The sequence below is a fragment of the Falco peregrinus genome, chromosome 7, assembly GCF_023634155.1.
Source record: "Falco peregrinus isolate bFalPer1 chromosome 7, bFalPer1.pri, whole genome shotgun sequence".
Classification (NCBI taxonomy): Eukaryota; Metazoa; Chordata; class Aves; order Falconiformes; family Falconidae; genus Falco; species Falco peregrinus.
Genome location: NC_073727.1, coordinates 477,517 through 494,756, shown reverse-complemented (window position 1 = coordinate 494,756; position 17,240 = coordinate 477,517). Strand labels below are relative to the sequence as shown.

Below are 17,240 nucleotides of genomic sequence, written 5' to 3'. Positions count from 1 at the left end.
CAGGGGAGTCAAACATTATAAAGCACAACATAACAAGCTCTGTATTATCAAAAGTACAAGTCAAATAATGAATATGATTTATTCTTTATATGATAGTTCACTGTCAAAATAGTAACTAATGAAATACAGAAAATATTCCAGGGTTTACTGGAGTAACAGAAACAGTATTACTGAAAGCGCACACTGTTAACTGTTCAAAGATCTACTATGAAAATGAACTATATTATTACTGAGAGTAGAGAGAAGACAGACATGGGTTCTTGTTTCTTCCTCATTTTCACTTCTCCACTTTTTTCAGAGCAGAGAAATTAACACCAAGGGAAAAAAAGGAGGGAAAAGAAATAAACCCAAAACAAAAAGCCCTAGGGATATCTCTCAAATCAAATTTATTTCACAGCAAATGGAGTGAAACTCTAGTGCTTTATTCAAAGCTAGGCAGAGTGGAGCCCATGCGGTGGGTAAGTAAGTACCTTCCTAGATGAAGTCTCTTCCCTCAAAACTATCCACATATTCTTTTGGTGGCAGGGGTCAGAGGGAAGTTCTTTAGATTCCTCTCACTAAGGGAACCACTTTGACTCATTTTATCTTCATAAAAGGTGCTTTCCAAGACTAGACAATGGGCTGAAGGATTCAAAGGTATCTTCTATTATGGACACTACATTCTATTTTTACTTAGTAATTTTCACTAGTAAGACATATGTACCAGACGTGGCTGCAGAAAGATGCAGAAAATGGCTGCATTTTGGAGAGCAGAATATCTGGGAGTCTCTTAGTCAAAACATGCAGGAAAGAAAAATCGCACACAACCACCTTAGGGCAGACTGGGACACAGGACAACCAAAGGAAAGGCTGATGATTGTTCTGCAGCTTGTCCACAACCCTTGGTCTTGGGCTTCATGCATTCGTAAGGCTCTTTTAGAATAGCTGAGACACCCTGTGGGCCATGTCAATATTCATGGAAGTGTTCTGCCAGGCAGCGGGGTAAGTGCTGAGCTTACCCCAAGCTGCAAATTGCAAATATTTCTCATCATCAGGCAACAGCCAGAATAGCTGCTGTTCCAAGGAAGAACTGCCTTTCTTGGATGTCCTCCCCTTATATGTCCATAGTCCACATGGTCCTCAAAGCTATACCCCGGGTGCTTCCCCTAGTGGTGGGAAAGGTATTGTTCAGGCATTACATTTAAGCAAGGGAATCCCCTGGCTGTTAACTCCACATATTTCTAGGGGTCAATTAAAGCACTGCTTGAAATAATATGAAGGCTTTCCACTGAAATAACTGATCAAAGTCAGACAAAGAAGCAATGTGACTACCTGTGAAAGAACACAGAATTAGCAATGGCAGCAGGGGAACATAAGTGAAAAAGAAGCACTGAAGAGACAGACAGACGTTTGCAAGTCCCTTGTTTATCCCCCACAATGATGCAGGATTTTCAGACAGGGACACTTTTGGGGGTACTTGGCTTGTGAAAGCCCCTCTTTCCCGTGTGGCTGCATCACGTTTGATGCCAACAGCAGCAACACAGAAGCAGGAAAAAGCTAGGACAACCCCAGCAGCCCTGGGACAGCAACACAGCACCCACAAAGTAAGAGACATGAAGCAGAGTATTGCTGTAAATTCACACCTTCACTTACTGGGCATTAACTTCCCAGTGTGGAAAAGCCCTACAGAAAAGGAAAAAAACATAAGAGGATCAAAAGAGGAGACGGCATTTCTAATTTTCTATCTATACTGTACCTAAGTACTTTGAGACAGGTGAAGATCCACTTAATCAACAGTAACAGTGTATACAGTTGTCTGTTTCTGCAGAGCTATGGCAAATGCAAACAAAATAGACAGGATCAACAGCACCATTTAGCATCTGCAACTTAACACCCAAGGCAGAAAATCCCTAAGTAAACAAAAGGAAAGCATGGGGAACAATATGCTACTAAGCGCCAAGTACAGGATGATGGTATTTTTCTTATTGTTCTTAGCATTGAAAGATACTTGGAAAACAAAAGCTCAAGACAGCCATTCGATTGCCCAGGCAAAAGAGAAACACTACACCAATGAAACAAGAGGGGACCAAGCAAGAGCACAACAGAGTGCCAAAATATACACTATATTTGCCAAAATTAAATTGAGTCTACAAAGATATATTTTTATACCCCGAGACAAGAGAAACATTTTTAAAGAAAAAGCACCCCCAGCCTGAACACAGCATCATGAGAAGTACCATTTCAATCTTGAGATTTTAAAGAATGTTGAATGCAACAGTTATGTTTGTTCGCAGTCTTTTTTCACATTAAACAGCTTTTTATTAGTTATACTAAGCAATCTGTTCTCACCATGACTAGTTAAAAGCAGCAGCTGTTAAGACAACTGGATACATTAGTCAGTGCTTTGACAATGCAAATAATCTCACCTCCAGAAACAAACACAAATGCAACTGTCACATTCTGGTCAGTATGTTAGAATTATGTTAAAAAATGTTAGAAAACCAGCTCAGCATAGCTTCAACAGCACTGCAGAGCCCCAGCCCCCACTGCTGCCATTCCTCACTTAGTCATTTCTTCTGAATTTGTCTTCTGAAGAAATTTATACTATGATTGTCTGGCATGCCCCACAAACCTGAAAATGTGAGACATAAAAAAAAATGTCGACACAACTTCCAGTACTGCAGAGAGGTAAAGTCATCATACCCACTGGAAGATGTCTTTAGGTTGAGGACATCTTAACATACAAAAAGGTGCTCTCTTGCCAAACAAAGGCAGGCTTTGAGATTGTGAGGACTCTTAAGGAGGTGCAATACTAAGCCACACAGCCTTCCCACTATGCAACATCCATTTAAGAAGCTTAGTCACCATAACACAGAGCTTTGAAATACTGCCTTTAAGAAATCACAAAATCCCTCACCAACTTTACCACCTCACAATCCGTGAACTGCTGTCGAGCAGACTAGTAACTCCAAAAATTCTCAAAAGTTTTAACATGACTTTGAGATACATAGCAATATTAAGAACTGACAGTTCATGCACAAGAAAAAGGCTGCCAGTACTACGCAGAATGGAAGTAACACCCAATTCAGGTTAACCTTCAAATTAACCTTAAACAAGCGCAGACACTTTTGGTTTGGAATACTGAGTCCCTACATGTACACACACTCCACACATATGCACACTCAAACTTGCGCATAACGCAGCTCACAGTCCAGCCTGGTGTTAACAAAGCATTCAAGCTGCCAAGACAAGCACCCTTCAAGGTATGGAATGCCAGAACAGCATGGCTTGTTGATTTTGCCTTCAGACTTTGACCCCTTCCTGCACATGTATACATGATAATGCAAGCGGTACACAATCACACACTCCTGCCCAAGTTCAGTGTAGCATGCAGAAGGTGTTCATCTAATGGGCAAGTCAACTGTCCTGGTTTCAGCTGGGAAAGAGTTAATTTTCTTCTTAGTAGCTGGTGCAGTGCTGTGTTTTGGAGAACAATGTTGATAACACACTGATGTTTTTAGTTGTTCCTAAGTAATGTTTATATTAAGTCAAGGACTTTTCAGTTTGTCAGGCCCTGCCAGTGAGAAGGCTGGAGGGGCACAAGAAACTGGGAGGGGACACAGCCAGGACAGCTGACCCAAACCAGCCTAAGAGGTATTCCATACCATGGGACATCTTGCTCAGTATGTAGCCCTGGGGGTGGCCCAAGGCCTGCCGATTGCTCCTAGGGGGACTGGCTGGTCATCAGAAAGGAGGTGATGAACAACGCATTGGCCATCGATGGTTTTCCTTTCTCCCTTCACTCTGGGCTTCATTCCTCTCCCCTTCTCTCTCCTTTTCATTATAATTATTGTTATTGGTTTTATTTCAGTTTTTAAATTGTTCTTATCACAACTCTCAAGTTTTACATTCCTTCATGATTGGACTGCTCCCCATCCTGGGGGTGGAAGGTAAGCAAGCAGCTGCATGACACTTAGTAAGTAACTAAGTACTTAAGTAGTTACCTACAGCTGCATGGTTGGGGCTAAACTACAACATCAACAACCTGCTTTCCTCTCATACTTTCGAAGTGCATTTCCACTTAATCTTATTCTGAAAATACATTTCCTCTTGGAAACCTCCTCTGTGCTCCACGCTAAACTATGTCTGTGAAGTACTAATACGACCAGGTTTTCTACCACAGATCTTTGAAATTACTATAAAGCAAATACAATTCAAAACACAGGCTCTACTGACTTGAATCACATCTGTCACTCATCAAACAATCACTTTCACTCATCAGACAAAAGCTACCAAGATAGTCAGTACCAAGAAAGATGCAATGAACACCACCAGTGATAAAACATGGTTTTCAATGAGCAGACGCAGTGCTATTCAGGACACCAAATACAAGAGGCAAGGCGAAGAAACTCCTCAGGACAGCATTAGCCAGCTGATCCTCTGCATGAGACCTCTCCTCCTCCACTAGCACTTATTGCCAGGACTTTCTTCCCCAGCACTGCCTTGAAGTTCTGGCACAGTCAACTTGCCCAATTTCTGTTTGCTGTAAGTATGCAGATGTTCAGCATCAGGTCACCAAGAGCACCACAAAGCACTCCATGCTCACCATTTCAACATCCTGTCCCAGCTCACCCTAGAGCAAGGGAATGCTCAACAACAGCCAAGTAAGCCAGGGAACATGTGTTAGCTCCTCTGTAGCACTGCAAACATGCACCAAACCAGACACTACTGGCTAGAAAAGAACCAGCAACTGGGAATTCCTAAACTTTAGCTGATGCAGAATGAAAGTAAAAGAAATGCAGTATTGCTGGACAAATCTGAAAGGATTTTTAAAAGGAAAAGATGTACTCCAAATACAAGAGCCAAGTTCTGTAACATATTCCTCCTTCAAAAGATGGTGATTTTTTGTTGAAAGTACCAAGATTTTTCATGTGAAAATCCTGTATCTTCCCACCCTCAATCCAAAAGCACTTGGCCTATATTGCTGAAAAGCTTTTGGCTGCAGCTGATAGCCATCACAGAGAATTTCAGCTGGAATTGCTGAAGCCTAGTACACATCTGAGTAATTCAGCTCTGCATCTTTCCATTATGAATAGCAGAAGGTGTAACACAGAGCTACCATGTCCCTACCTATACTGTCTCTGTGCAGACAGAAGCTATGTGAATACCCATAAAGGAACATCCCTCTGCTGTAAACAGCATCATGATTTCCCAGAACCTTTTAAAAGCTTTTTATTGCATGACACTATACGCCTAAAATTATTGCAACATTACGTTCACAAAATCCAGCATTAAAAAGTCTAGTCCTTTAATATCAAGCAATTGCTATATCTAGCATAAAACATTTGTAAGGATGTATTGAAAAGAAATGTAACAGCAAACGTTATTAGGAACTAGACATCAATTTTCTCAATACTAAGACTTCGTATGGAGTACGAGTTTACTGCACTTGTTACAAAAGTAAGCATAATACCATATTAAAGGAATCACACAAAAAAAAAAGAACAATTTACATATAGTGAATTAGCTGTCCTAAACAACTCCGCAGCTCAAGAGAGAAATATCAATAATTTTTAGATTTCAAAACAAATCCAAACCACAAATCACCAGTCAGCTTTTTAAAGGCTGCATGGTTTACACTCTTAGGTAGTTAAGTATGAAATTCTCCTTAAAGCTTAACACTACTACTATTAAGCAAGGAAAAAAACAATTTTTTCCCTCCTTATTTCCCCCATAACATTCAATTTTGAATTCAGTTTTACATCCCAACACCAGTTAAGTCAGAACATTTCTGAGAACTCTATCTGCATTATGCAACATTAACTTACCAAAATTTTGCAACTTTAAGAGAAGTTTTACTGAAACAGATTTAGAAGATACTATAAACACAGACTTTCTTCATACTTGTCATACTTCTGCTTAATTTTCCATTTATGTATTAAATTCAAAGCTTTCAAACAACAACTCATTTCCAAGGAAATATGACTACATGGTCACTGAAAGATTTTGTTTACAGCAGTACTATTTATAGACAGATACTGTAGTAAACAGAACAGATTTTAAGGTAAGTGAAAAAATAATATACAAGTGGATAATACTTATTTGGTAAATTATGTTTTGCCTAACTTACCTTATAGACCCGTCCTTTAAGGAGAAAGGCATTTTTAAATGAACAAAAGAAACAAACTGTACCTGAGATAGCTGCCAAAATAAGCAACAATGTTCGGATGTTTACAGTCTTTCATCATAATGATTTCCTGCTGCACAACAGCAAAATCTTCTCCTGAAAAGCAAAAGAATGAGTATTTTCATTGGTCTAGTTCATACTCGCATCTCAACTAGACTTTCAGTACATATTTATAAAATAAACATTGAGTAATTAAAACTAATCTGCCAGTTTCACAGACATAAAGCAACTATAAATCAGTATTTATTAGCAAAGGCTTAGCAATAAGTAACTATATTCTTCAGAGTAAGTTTAATTCTGGGCCAGGTGGACCTCGCATCTGCTATCTGATACCTCTTATGATACCGGCCACAGCTCCTTCTGAACTCTTTATTTTCCCCGAGATCCCACTGTGTCCATCTGCATATGCCCTGCCAATAGCCCAAGACCTTAAAAACATGACAAAACTTTGCTATTTTTGGTCACAAGTCCAACCCCCGTTAGATCATCTTCCCAAGCAGAAAACATGCTGTTGCTGCAACTTTTCTGAAAGCTCAGTAAAGCACATAAATTCATGGACTATACATAACATATGTCCAGATAAAACTCTGACACAGATGTGGCACTTAATGAGTATTATTATCATAAGTTGTTCCTGTCAGTTGTACCTGTCTTTCTATAAAAGATTCTTATCTGATGTGTACACTGAGAAACTCATGCATGAAATGGAAAACGCAGACACATCTTTGTTTTGGGGGTGTTGTGCAGGGGGTTTGCTGTTTTTTTGTTGGCAAGTTAAAGAGGCAAGGCAAGAAAGACAGCAAGATGTAAGAAAATGCTAGTAACATTTGACAGCCTTTTTCATTTATTTTTTTTTTTTAAAGAACTACATGTCAAGTGCTCTTTTGCAGTTCAGTATCTTACACTAGGGCTCCTCTGAAATTAAAGGCAAATTATAGCTAGTTTGTTTTGTTGTTTCCAAAGAAGTTCTTCTGAAGTTTTAGTTACTAGATGCACACAGTTCACAAAAAACCTCATTCTTACTAACCTCAAGGACTTCATAGATGAAACAAGCCTGAAGGCCTAAAACAACCACTTAACTTCATGAATAACTGAAGAGAATCTTTAAGCAAGCTGAAAAAACAGGAACATTCAAAGTATGTCAAAATTCTCCTTTTAGCGTACACTTCAGCAGCGTAGTAGCACACTTCAGCATGACCCAAAAGAGCTTTTAAACCAGAAGCCAAGCTATTGTCTAAGAAGCTGGATACAGACACTAAGCTCATATTTATCAATTGCTGCAACCCAAAATCACTTCTGAAATATGGCTGTTAATAAATTTCAATTATAACAACAAATCCCAGCAGAACTGGACAGGCTATTACCTAAGAAAATATGTTTTAAGTTTCTCCCAATCACATCAACATACCGGTGACCTATCCATTTAGTTATTTTTAACCAGAAATCAAATATTCACATGTATTTTATTCAACTGATAACAACCTGCAAACTACAAGCTGAAAGCTAACATCACAACAGACTTGCCTACAATCTAAGGTATATTGCGGACTGGCTTGTTGTACCCTAGCTAGACTTCTAGACATGCAAACACTGAAGAGCAAACAAGAAATTATTTTCACATATGAAAGTGCATCTCTCTGAAAGGACACGATTCCTCCAGTGTTTTCATTGCATCCAGAATACTGAAGTAGCATAAGTTTTAGAGTAAGCGCCTAAACATTATTGACCCTTAGTCTTCACACTGTCACCAAATCTGCAAAACTTGCAAAGAAAGCCAGTGCCACGGTCCTGGGTTGCGGCTGCTGCCTGTCCAAAGCTGTGAGTCAAGCCTCTACCACAACTGGAAGCAACAACTGCAGAGATAAACCGAGCTCAGTGAGCAAACTGAGGGTAACTAAAGTGCGTTCTATGTGTATCCCTCAGCTATCCAAAGGCTGCCCAAAACACCCAATTTAACTGCAAGATGCCAGTTGTCATCCCCATCAGCACAGCATGACGGCAAGTTACCCCAGCTGCAGCACATCCCCAGGCTCCATCCACAGCTCAGACGATGCATGCAGCACGCTTCTCCAAGTCCCACTCGGCACAACCCATACAACACTCTTCAACCAAGCATACTTCATGCTTTTGAAAGTGGTAGTCTGCTAAGTAAAAAGTTGCATTATTTTAAAGGTTGACATGATCTGAGTCTGCCAAATCCTACAGTTCCTCCCCTACTACACAAGTCTCCTTCCCCCTTGTATCTTCGCAGTTCCATAGGGAGACAGAGCACAGCTGCCTGGCTTGGCTAGGCTGGTAACCCAGCCACGCACTGCCAAGTACTCCAGCAGTGGGAACTCACAGAAAAGGCCAAAGCAGCAGAACGAGGCGAGATAATCTGAGACCACAAGTTTGAGGATGGATAAAAGTGTGATCACTTTTGGAACTACACAGTAACATGCTGACCTGTCTTGAATGTTGTGGGGGTTTATTCTAATGTGTATGCATTATATAAACACAACATTTCTAATCACTTCCCAGTTCGTAAGAGAAAACTAGTAACTTCTTTCTCTTCTTGCCCACATAGACCTTAAGGATCAAACCAGGTAGCAGTAAAAGTATTGCACATGCACACACACATACCACCACTACCACCCCCCAACATTAAACCTTGAAACGGCACACCAACAGTTAGAAGTTCAACAAGAAGTCTGGACATCTTTCTTCCCAGATTACCGTACTCTTGTTCAGCAAGTCTAGCCTTACTAACAGAACAGCACTTGCAGGCTGATAATTGATCTCTAGGGCACATGTACTTTGTGAAATCACAACATAAGCACAGTTTAAGCTTAAATCTACCATACAGTGAAGTCCTAATGAGAGCCTCCAAGTGAATTTCAGGAAATACTCAACTCCCAGATACTAATGCTCAACTATTAATTCACCCTTCCTTTTTATCTCTCCCTCCATGCTTTTTCCAGTTGAGTTCTCTTCTGCCTTGCTGTCTTCCTCATTTCTTTTGCTCCATATATATTTTTTGTATCTCATGGTTTGCAAACATGGTACTTAAGACAAAAACCCAAACTCTTGCTGAAATTTTACATTTTCCTTTAACTGTTCTCCAGTCACATTTTTTGCTTTCATATCTTGCTTTTCACACTTGTTATTTTTTAGAACAGTGTATTTTGTCCTACACTAAAAGGCAATAATCATCTCTTCTTTCAGTAAGTGGACTCAACCGACTTTGTACAATTGTATTTTAAGCATGAAAACACTTAAGTTTCTGTGGCCTATTTCAGTTAAACACTTACCTGGTTCTAGTTTTATTACTTTAATTGCTGCTAGCTCACCCGTGTTGACATTTCGAGCCTAGGAGGGGAAAAAAGAAATAATAAAAAAAATATTTAGAGAACATAGCACAGCAACCAGCTCTGCATTCTCAACTATACATTCTATGACACCACAGCGTCAGAAAACAACTGAGGTACATAAGGGTCTTGAACAGTGAAACCACTTGTGGTTTGGGGTTTTTTTAAAGCAAAAACAACCTCAGGAGGAACCAATAAATTAAAACATCTTGTATATTTACATCTCATGCAAGGTTATTTTTTTCCCAAATATACCATGCATTTATTTTTTATTGGGTTTACAGCATATATTTTCATTAGATAAGCATCATTATCAAGTTCTGTTACACCTAAAACACTTATTTATGAAAATCCATGTCTGTGCTTATAACAGTGAACCAAACAGTAAGAATTCTGTAGCTAACATTCTCTTCTCCAGCACATGTTCGTAGGAAGCACTGTTCCAACAAAATTTCTGGATTTATTTTCTAGCAACAAAGCAAGCCATCTCAAAAAAACCACACCCCTCCACTAGGCAGCTAATTTGTACTGAGATCTGAAGCTTTAACCTTCCGGGCCACACAACAGTCCTAAATTATGCAAGTCCTCCACCATGCTGTACTTCCATGTTAAAATCCATAAACAAACCGTCCACCGAGAGACGGACTGCAAAGCAGCTCTAACACACACGGATCTCACAGCAGACAAGCAAGGCCCAGGGAGCACCAAGGGCTGCACCCTGCAGTGCATGCGACTGCCTCCAAGACTCCCGCAACAATAATGCAATGCTTCCTGCTCATTTCACTGCATGCCCCTTGGTCCTTACTCTCCACCAGCAACAGCATCCTCCCTCCCTCTGCTGCGAAGGTGCCAAACACCCAGCCAGCAACAGAGGTGTTAGAAAGCTCTGTGGCCAACCTCAGCAGCTTAACTGCATTTTGTACAGGGCTCTGTCATGCTAAAGCCTATGTTCTACTGAGCAACCAGGAAGCTGGATTTCTAAAAAGCCATTAATTATGACTTATGATGCTGCTTAATAATAATTATTTCTCTTCTAGAAAACTGTTGTGTTTGGCTACTAACTGAAAGTCAAGGAGTCATTTGCTTTCAAGAAACTACCGTGTCCCTGCACCCAGCTATGGGGAGAGGGCAGCAAAGCAGCAGCTCCCGAAGGATGCTCAGCTACAGCCTCTCCTCTCCCCTGGGGAGTCTTGGTACCCAGAGCTGCACTGTGCTGGACCACCACTGCACTGAATGCTATGCCCACGCTGCCCCTGCACATGGCACAGAAGGCGAGACCAGTCCTGCTTTTGCTTTTTCCCCTCATCCGCTTTCAAATCAAAAAAGGCCAGAATTACAGAACTTAAAGATGCAGACAGGTGCCCACATTTTAATTAGCCTGCCTGCTAATGATCTCATTTAAGTCACTTTAGGAGCTCAAGGGCTCACACCTTTCATTGACTGGCTATGAGACTCACCAAATACTGTAAGGTGGAGGGGGAAAAAAACCGTAAGACTATAAAAAATAGCCAGTAATACAGTCTGAAAATAAATGCAGTGTGTATTCCCATGTTTAGAAATCTACCCAGGCCATTCCTACCACAGCCAATCTCAAACCTCTCACTGCTCATTGGTGTGGCAATGCTCTTCTGCAATGCTGGGAGTACTGGCATTTGCAAACAACGTGCAGGCACACCAGTATGGATAGATCCTGAGACCAGTGGAAATCCTACCAAAAAAAAAAAAAAATCAAGGAGTAGTCCAAACTTGATAGACTGTGGAAACTGACACACAGTTAAAAAATAAATTTTCTCCGGCAGCCTTCCCTGTAAGTCATTATTTGCCCACCCCACCGAGAGCAGCAATGTCTCCACTCATCACTGTATGGTGGAAAAAAGATGCAAAGACATTAAGAACAGCAAAAATAAGAGTTCCTTTTATCTGTACAAAGGCAACACATCAGAAAGTGGCACCACTGAAGCATGAGCTAGGATTTTTATTCCTTATTCTTCTCCCAACACATTCTTTTCACAGCAAGAAACTACACAGAGGCAAGATGTTGATGAAGGTCAGCATGTTTTAACCTCTAAGATTAACAAGAAAAATTACTGAAGCTTTAATGAAGACCTGAGATCATCAGGGAGTCCTGTTAATATCTAAAGATCTGTTTTACGGCAACTTGTACTAGTAAGGCAATCAATGAGATGCAACTTGTAGTAGATACAAGTGAGGAGATCCTGAAGTTAAGCACCCTGCATGCAGATGGCATGTACAAGCCAAGCTGGAAAAATTTCACAGGCTTCAGGGACATCGCTAGTCTAACAAAAAGTGTTTGGTAATTTTTTTAGTTGTATTTATTTTTAACAATACCATGTCCAGCTGTCAGGAATTTGTTTCGCTGACTATGGTCACTACGCTCTGCAGAGTGCTATGGCAACCAAAGCAAGATAGAGGGTAGGTAGGAGCTAGTGAAAATTTTGGAACAAAACTGATGAAAACATATGAGGGTACTCAACACAAAGACTTATGTGATGGTGATGCCAAAAATCTATCAACAGTAGACTGACAAATCTATAGATGCATCCGGAGAAGGACATGCAAAATCCCAGCCAAAGGAAAGGAGTCCGAGCAGCAGGCAGCCTAGCCTAATCCATGCTCTCCATACCTTGTGCCTGATTCGGCCCTCTCCTATCACAAAGGGATTTCTTCTTCAACATCATGTTCTCAAAAGAACTGTTCAAAATTGTGGGAAGGAAAGAACAAATGTCATGTGTTTTCTCCTTCAGCTTAGGCATCACCATTGCTTCCTTTCCTCAACACCAGCAGTAGTGGGACTCTTTGGCCAGCTAGTCATTCTCTGGACCAGTATCTGCCTGGACTCATGAAAGCTAGAAAGGACGAACAAAATCTGATTTAATGCCTTCACTCACCAATGCCTTCAGGAACAGCAGGTTACCAACTGCTTAAGGGCATACCTTATTACTTAAGATAACATGACTTGAAGTTGACAGTCTGAGTAAGTTACCACTTTGCATCTTACTCCATTTGGGTTATTAGTGTTGAAGGTGGTGTCACCAGTAAGACTATGAATTGCCTTTGTTAATCTGACTGTGTATGTATATATATACATATTAGAAAAAAAGAGATTGACTGTAGTGACACAAGGGTTCCTTGCAAAGGATGAAGATTAGGTACCCCGACAGGTGTTACGAGATCTCATCAAATACCTTTGAAATCACTGACTGTGAAACAATTTCTTGCCTAAGCTCACATGAATGACAGACTGAGAAAGACTGAAGCACTGCATGCTTTTCAACACGTGTTGGAGCTGGCTCTGACTCTTAATTTGGGGGTGCTTGTATATATACCACACAATAGTTTAGAATGTTGAGGGCACTGCCTTACATGTTCATTCAGCATAATCACACTAAAGTCGCCCGTTACTTACGGGCTTTGAGATGGGTGCATTAATAAGGAATAGTTGGCTGAAGAACAATTTTGAACAAGTATTTCTAAGTCAGCAAATGCAACCAAAAATTTCAAAGAGGCTCAAGTAAGAAGACACATCTTTGTTTTTTGCTGCCACTTGCACCTTAAGTGCTCTAACTCCCAGCCTTTGCGCTGCTGATGTTAACAGCAACAGCCGAGTTCTTCCTCCCACCCCTGTTTCCATGAGCAGGAGCCTGCAACCAATTCCGTCAAATGCAGATTTCACTATGTCAGTGCAAATGCATTACACAGGGTTTGCGGAAGCACGGAATGGCCTACAATGCCTGTGTCTCCATGCGATCACTTTACTAAATGTGTACAGCATTTATACAGTGTCTGCTCTGGAAAACCATGTAAGGATCCTCATTCCACCAGCGGCTAAAAGAATGAGACTCTTCAGAGATCTAGACTGCCATATCTGGGGAGGAGTTAATGCACCAACCGCTCAGTCAAGCTGGAGAAGCAGCAACTAATTAAACAGGAAAGAATTACTAGTGTCTCTGTGACAACAGTAGGGTATCAAATCAAATTGGTATATAAAAACTGCCACCCGCTGGAAATGAAAACTAGAAAAATACAAGTTTGGATATTATTTCATTATTAAAAAAATCATTAACGAAAATGCCTCACAACTGGAAAGACACTATTACTCTGAAATAGAGAAGGAAAGAGCAATGGACAGCGCTCGGATGGGCTCTACTGGGAAACACCAGCCAAGCAAGAGATGTGCACGGTATCTGAAAAGGAGGGGAAAGAAGAGGAAGAAGGCTAGTATTTAGCACTGCCCCTAATAAATGCCACAACAGTACAGTCATAAGGAAGACAGGACTGTGCAGCTGAACTAGTACAAACATAAAATCCAAGGTCCAAGGAGGTAAATCTCCTGCCAAATTTCTATTTGTCCTTCAAATGGAAACTGGCAATAAAATAAACAATGTTGCAACAAAAACTAGGCCAAAAAGCAGTCTAAGAGAGTAACAATAGAGTGCTTCTGGCTTTGACTACTTCCTATGTGAACTGTTGAACAAAATGCAGATGAGCGATTTCTAAACAAGTTGTTGCTCACGGGATAACCGATCCCAGGGCACAGTCAGGCTTCCTGAACTGGATTAGCTCCGCTCTTCAGGAAAACGCACCCAAACGGCTGCCCGACCCCCTGCTTCCACCCCTACGGGCTTCCCCTTCAGCCTCTCCCAAACCCACACGACTGTCCCAGAGCCAATTCAACTCTCCAAGCCAGCAGAAACCCACCTGCCTCCCTTTTCTTGGTTAGTTTTCTGCCGGGTTAGCTAACCATGCTGGCCCAGGCATCGTGCTGAGCATCAGAGCCAACGCAAGGCAAGCGGCCAGACAGCCGGGAGCAGGGCAGGGGATCGCCCCTCTCGGGCAACAGTGAGCTGTTACACCAGTCCAGCCCACCCCACAGTCACGGCTGTAATTAACAGGAATTGAACTACTGAGAATTATGCTAAAAATAATTAGGTTCCACATTCTGGTAGGAGGCGTGGTAACTAAAATGCGACAGAGCTACAGTTTTAGAAAGTAATGCTCCAATAAAGGTGATGTTAAGCAAAAAGATTTGAAACGAAGGCAAACAAATTAGAGGGCCTGGGACTAGGGATGATGAGAACGGCAATTTCATACTAAGAGGCAGAAGTATTTCTAAATGGGAGATGGAATAAATAGAGCAAACTAAATTAGGCAACCACTCATTTAACTCTAGGAATATTTCCTGAAACTGAGCAGGACAGGGCATTGTCTCTTTTTCACAACTGAAAAAAAACTTAACTCCTCTTTCACACTTTGCTGGCCACTTTACACAAATTATTTGCAGCAGTGAAACACAGAAACACAAAGGACAGAAATTATTTGTACAACAGCAGAACTAGTTTCTACCCTTTCTAGCAGGTCTAATTTTGGATGGGAAAATTTGACAGAAACAGAAGGTGACATTCAAGAACTTTCCTGGCAAGTAACTGCAATCAGAAAAACAATTTTGCTATCAGCCTCTAAACAAGACACTAGAGGAAGCTAATTTACTTGTCAAGTACATTTACTGAGACACAGAAAACAAACCCATGCAAATGAAAATGTGATATGCAACACTCAAGAATACTCAATACCAAAAAAACACTATTAGCAGATCATTTGTCTGTGCTTTGTTATAGATACATCATCAACCATCCAACAAAGCAGTAACTCGATTTCACCATTAATGTTAGCAGTCTTGAGAGGAGACATCTCTGGACAAGGAAATAAGATTTTCTCACAAGAACTTTGTAATACATTTTAGCTATCTATCGTAGCAACACAGCTTCACTGAAAAAAATTTTTAACAATTGCCTCTCTCTCAGACCCTCACTGAAACCTGTGTTATGTCCAGCGATTATATCCCTGGGTTACATTAAGAACTAAGAATCCAGATGAAGCTTCATCTCCTACAACAGCCTTGGACTGGTGCTAGTTAGAAGAGACATTATTATTGACCGTGCATATTTGATAAAGAGCAAATGGCATGAACAAGTTACCCCATTACCCCTCTTGTGATGCATTCATCATTGTCTGCTCCAAGGCCTCTTTGAAAACTGAACTTGGGTGGGAGGGCAGATAATTATAAAAATACTGCTTTAAGCCCAAAAGCTGTACTTGTGGTGCACTAGTGCATTTCCAAGTACCAACCAAGCAGCAGGACTCTTATCAGTCTGATCCATAACCTCATTCCCTTCAAGTCTCCATAGTTCAGTCCACACCATGGGCTCCTGAAATTGTAAAACCTTGAGAGTACAGATACCCTGTCTTCCACACACCCCACCCGCCCCCCTCACCTCCCTAATGTCAAACATTTAACCCATGCCCTGCTGTAGCTCAGTTCAACTGAAACAGAGCAAGGAAGTAGATGCCAGTCTGCTCTGCTTTCAGCTCCTCAACAATTTGCCAGGAAAGCAGGTTACAGAAACATCAGCATTTAGCAAGAATGTCAACATAACAAGACTGTCATCTTTTTAAGGCAATAATCCCCACCTACCAGTAGAAACACCTCCCTACCTGGCTCTCCCTGCTAAGGGGGAAGCCCCACAATTTACAAAGAGTAGTTTGAAGCTGCCCACGTATGGCCAGTTCTTGGGTCCACTCTTGCTGAAATCTCACTACTGATGAGTGCCATCATCACACAGCTAATCTCAAATTCAGACAATTATTTCATCAACCACAAAGTTCACCTACAGATGACGGGATGAAGCAAATGAAAAAGGCTTTATGAAACCCCTCACAAATTTAAGATAAAGCCCTAGTAAGCTCAAACGTGGTTGACACTTTAGGACTATATATTGCTTTTAATGCAACAAAGAGGAAGTAACCAGCTTTCATTATTATTTTTGGGCTACTTCCATTCTTCATTTTGAAGATGCCTTTGAAGATTGCCTCAAAATGAAACAGGCAATAATCCATCCAGCAGAAAAGCACATCTCATTTTCCCTACACCGTCTACAACCTAACCAGAAAGCACTTACCTCTCTCCCTCTCTCTCATCTATTAGAAATAATTATAGCACCAGCCTAGGCTATCCCGGATATACCACTTTCTATCTCAGCTGTCACAGGCAGATTATAAACATAAACAAATCCACTCTGAGGGAGGACAGAATTTCTGTGCCTCAAACAAAGAAAAGCCACAAGCAGCACTGGCCACTCGCAGAACACCAAACTGAAGGCTACTGCAATGGTAGTACAATAATCATCAAGAACACCTTGACAAATCCAGTGAAACTTAACAGGTTTCAGATGCACAGTGGTACTGCAAATGTAAATATTCACTCCATGGTTGGAGGTAACGTTCTTAAAATTAAACAGTAAACATAGGTGACTTGGATAATTCATATTGACCAAAATTATGTACACAGCACTGAAAAAATCTGATCAATAAGGTATCAGAGTCAATATGCCAGTTAAAAACTGCAACAGAAACAGAGCTGAACACATTAAGAGAACAGTTTGCAGAAAAATGAAAGAACAGAGCATACGGCAAGTAGTCTTGCATAATTAAAACATTGGCATAGTACACAAACACTCAAAGGAAGCTTGCAAGGTGGGGAAAACAACACAAGAAACCCTTTCAATTAAACAATAAAGCAAGAAGTGAGCACACTAAGAGCGCAGTAACAAGAGGATTTAGGTCCTGAAACTTTCATAACATACAAGCAAACTGAGATTAAACCAAAATTGCCCCAGCCCAAACAAGACTTCATTCTAGGCACATTCACT

At 40.8% G+C, this 17,240-nt stretch overlaps 1 protein-coding gene across 10 annotated transcripts in view; it reads right to left on the bottom strand.

Moving 5' to 3' along the window:
* Positions 1 to 17,240, bottom strand: part of MAP4K3 (mitogen-activated protein kinase kinase kinase kinase 3) — an 84,516-nt gene that overhangs the window by 65,792 nt on the left and 1,484 nt on the right. For 8 of the 10 annotated variants that reach the window (XR_008748013.1, XR_008748014.1, XM_055809732.1 and 5 more), the window contains exons 2-3: positions 9,457 to 9,514; positions 6,172 to 6,262 (exon numbers count right to left, since the gene is read on the bottom strand). Coding sequence is in view for 8 of the 10 variants with exons in the window: in XM_055809732.1 (XP_055665707.1) it covers positions 6,172 to 6,262; positions 9,457 to 9,514 (149 nt within the window). In the remaining 2 variants the exon portion in view is untranslated. Of the gene's footprint in view, positions 1 to 6,171; positions 6,263 to 7,193; positions 7,280 to 8,173; positions 8,316 to 9,456; positions 9,515 to 17,240 lie in introns of those variants that run through there. The other 2 variants (XM_027779656.2, XM_027779655.2) reach the window with 2 other exon arrangements.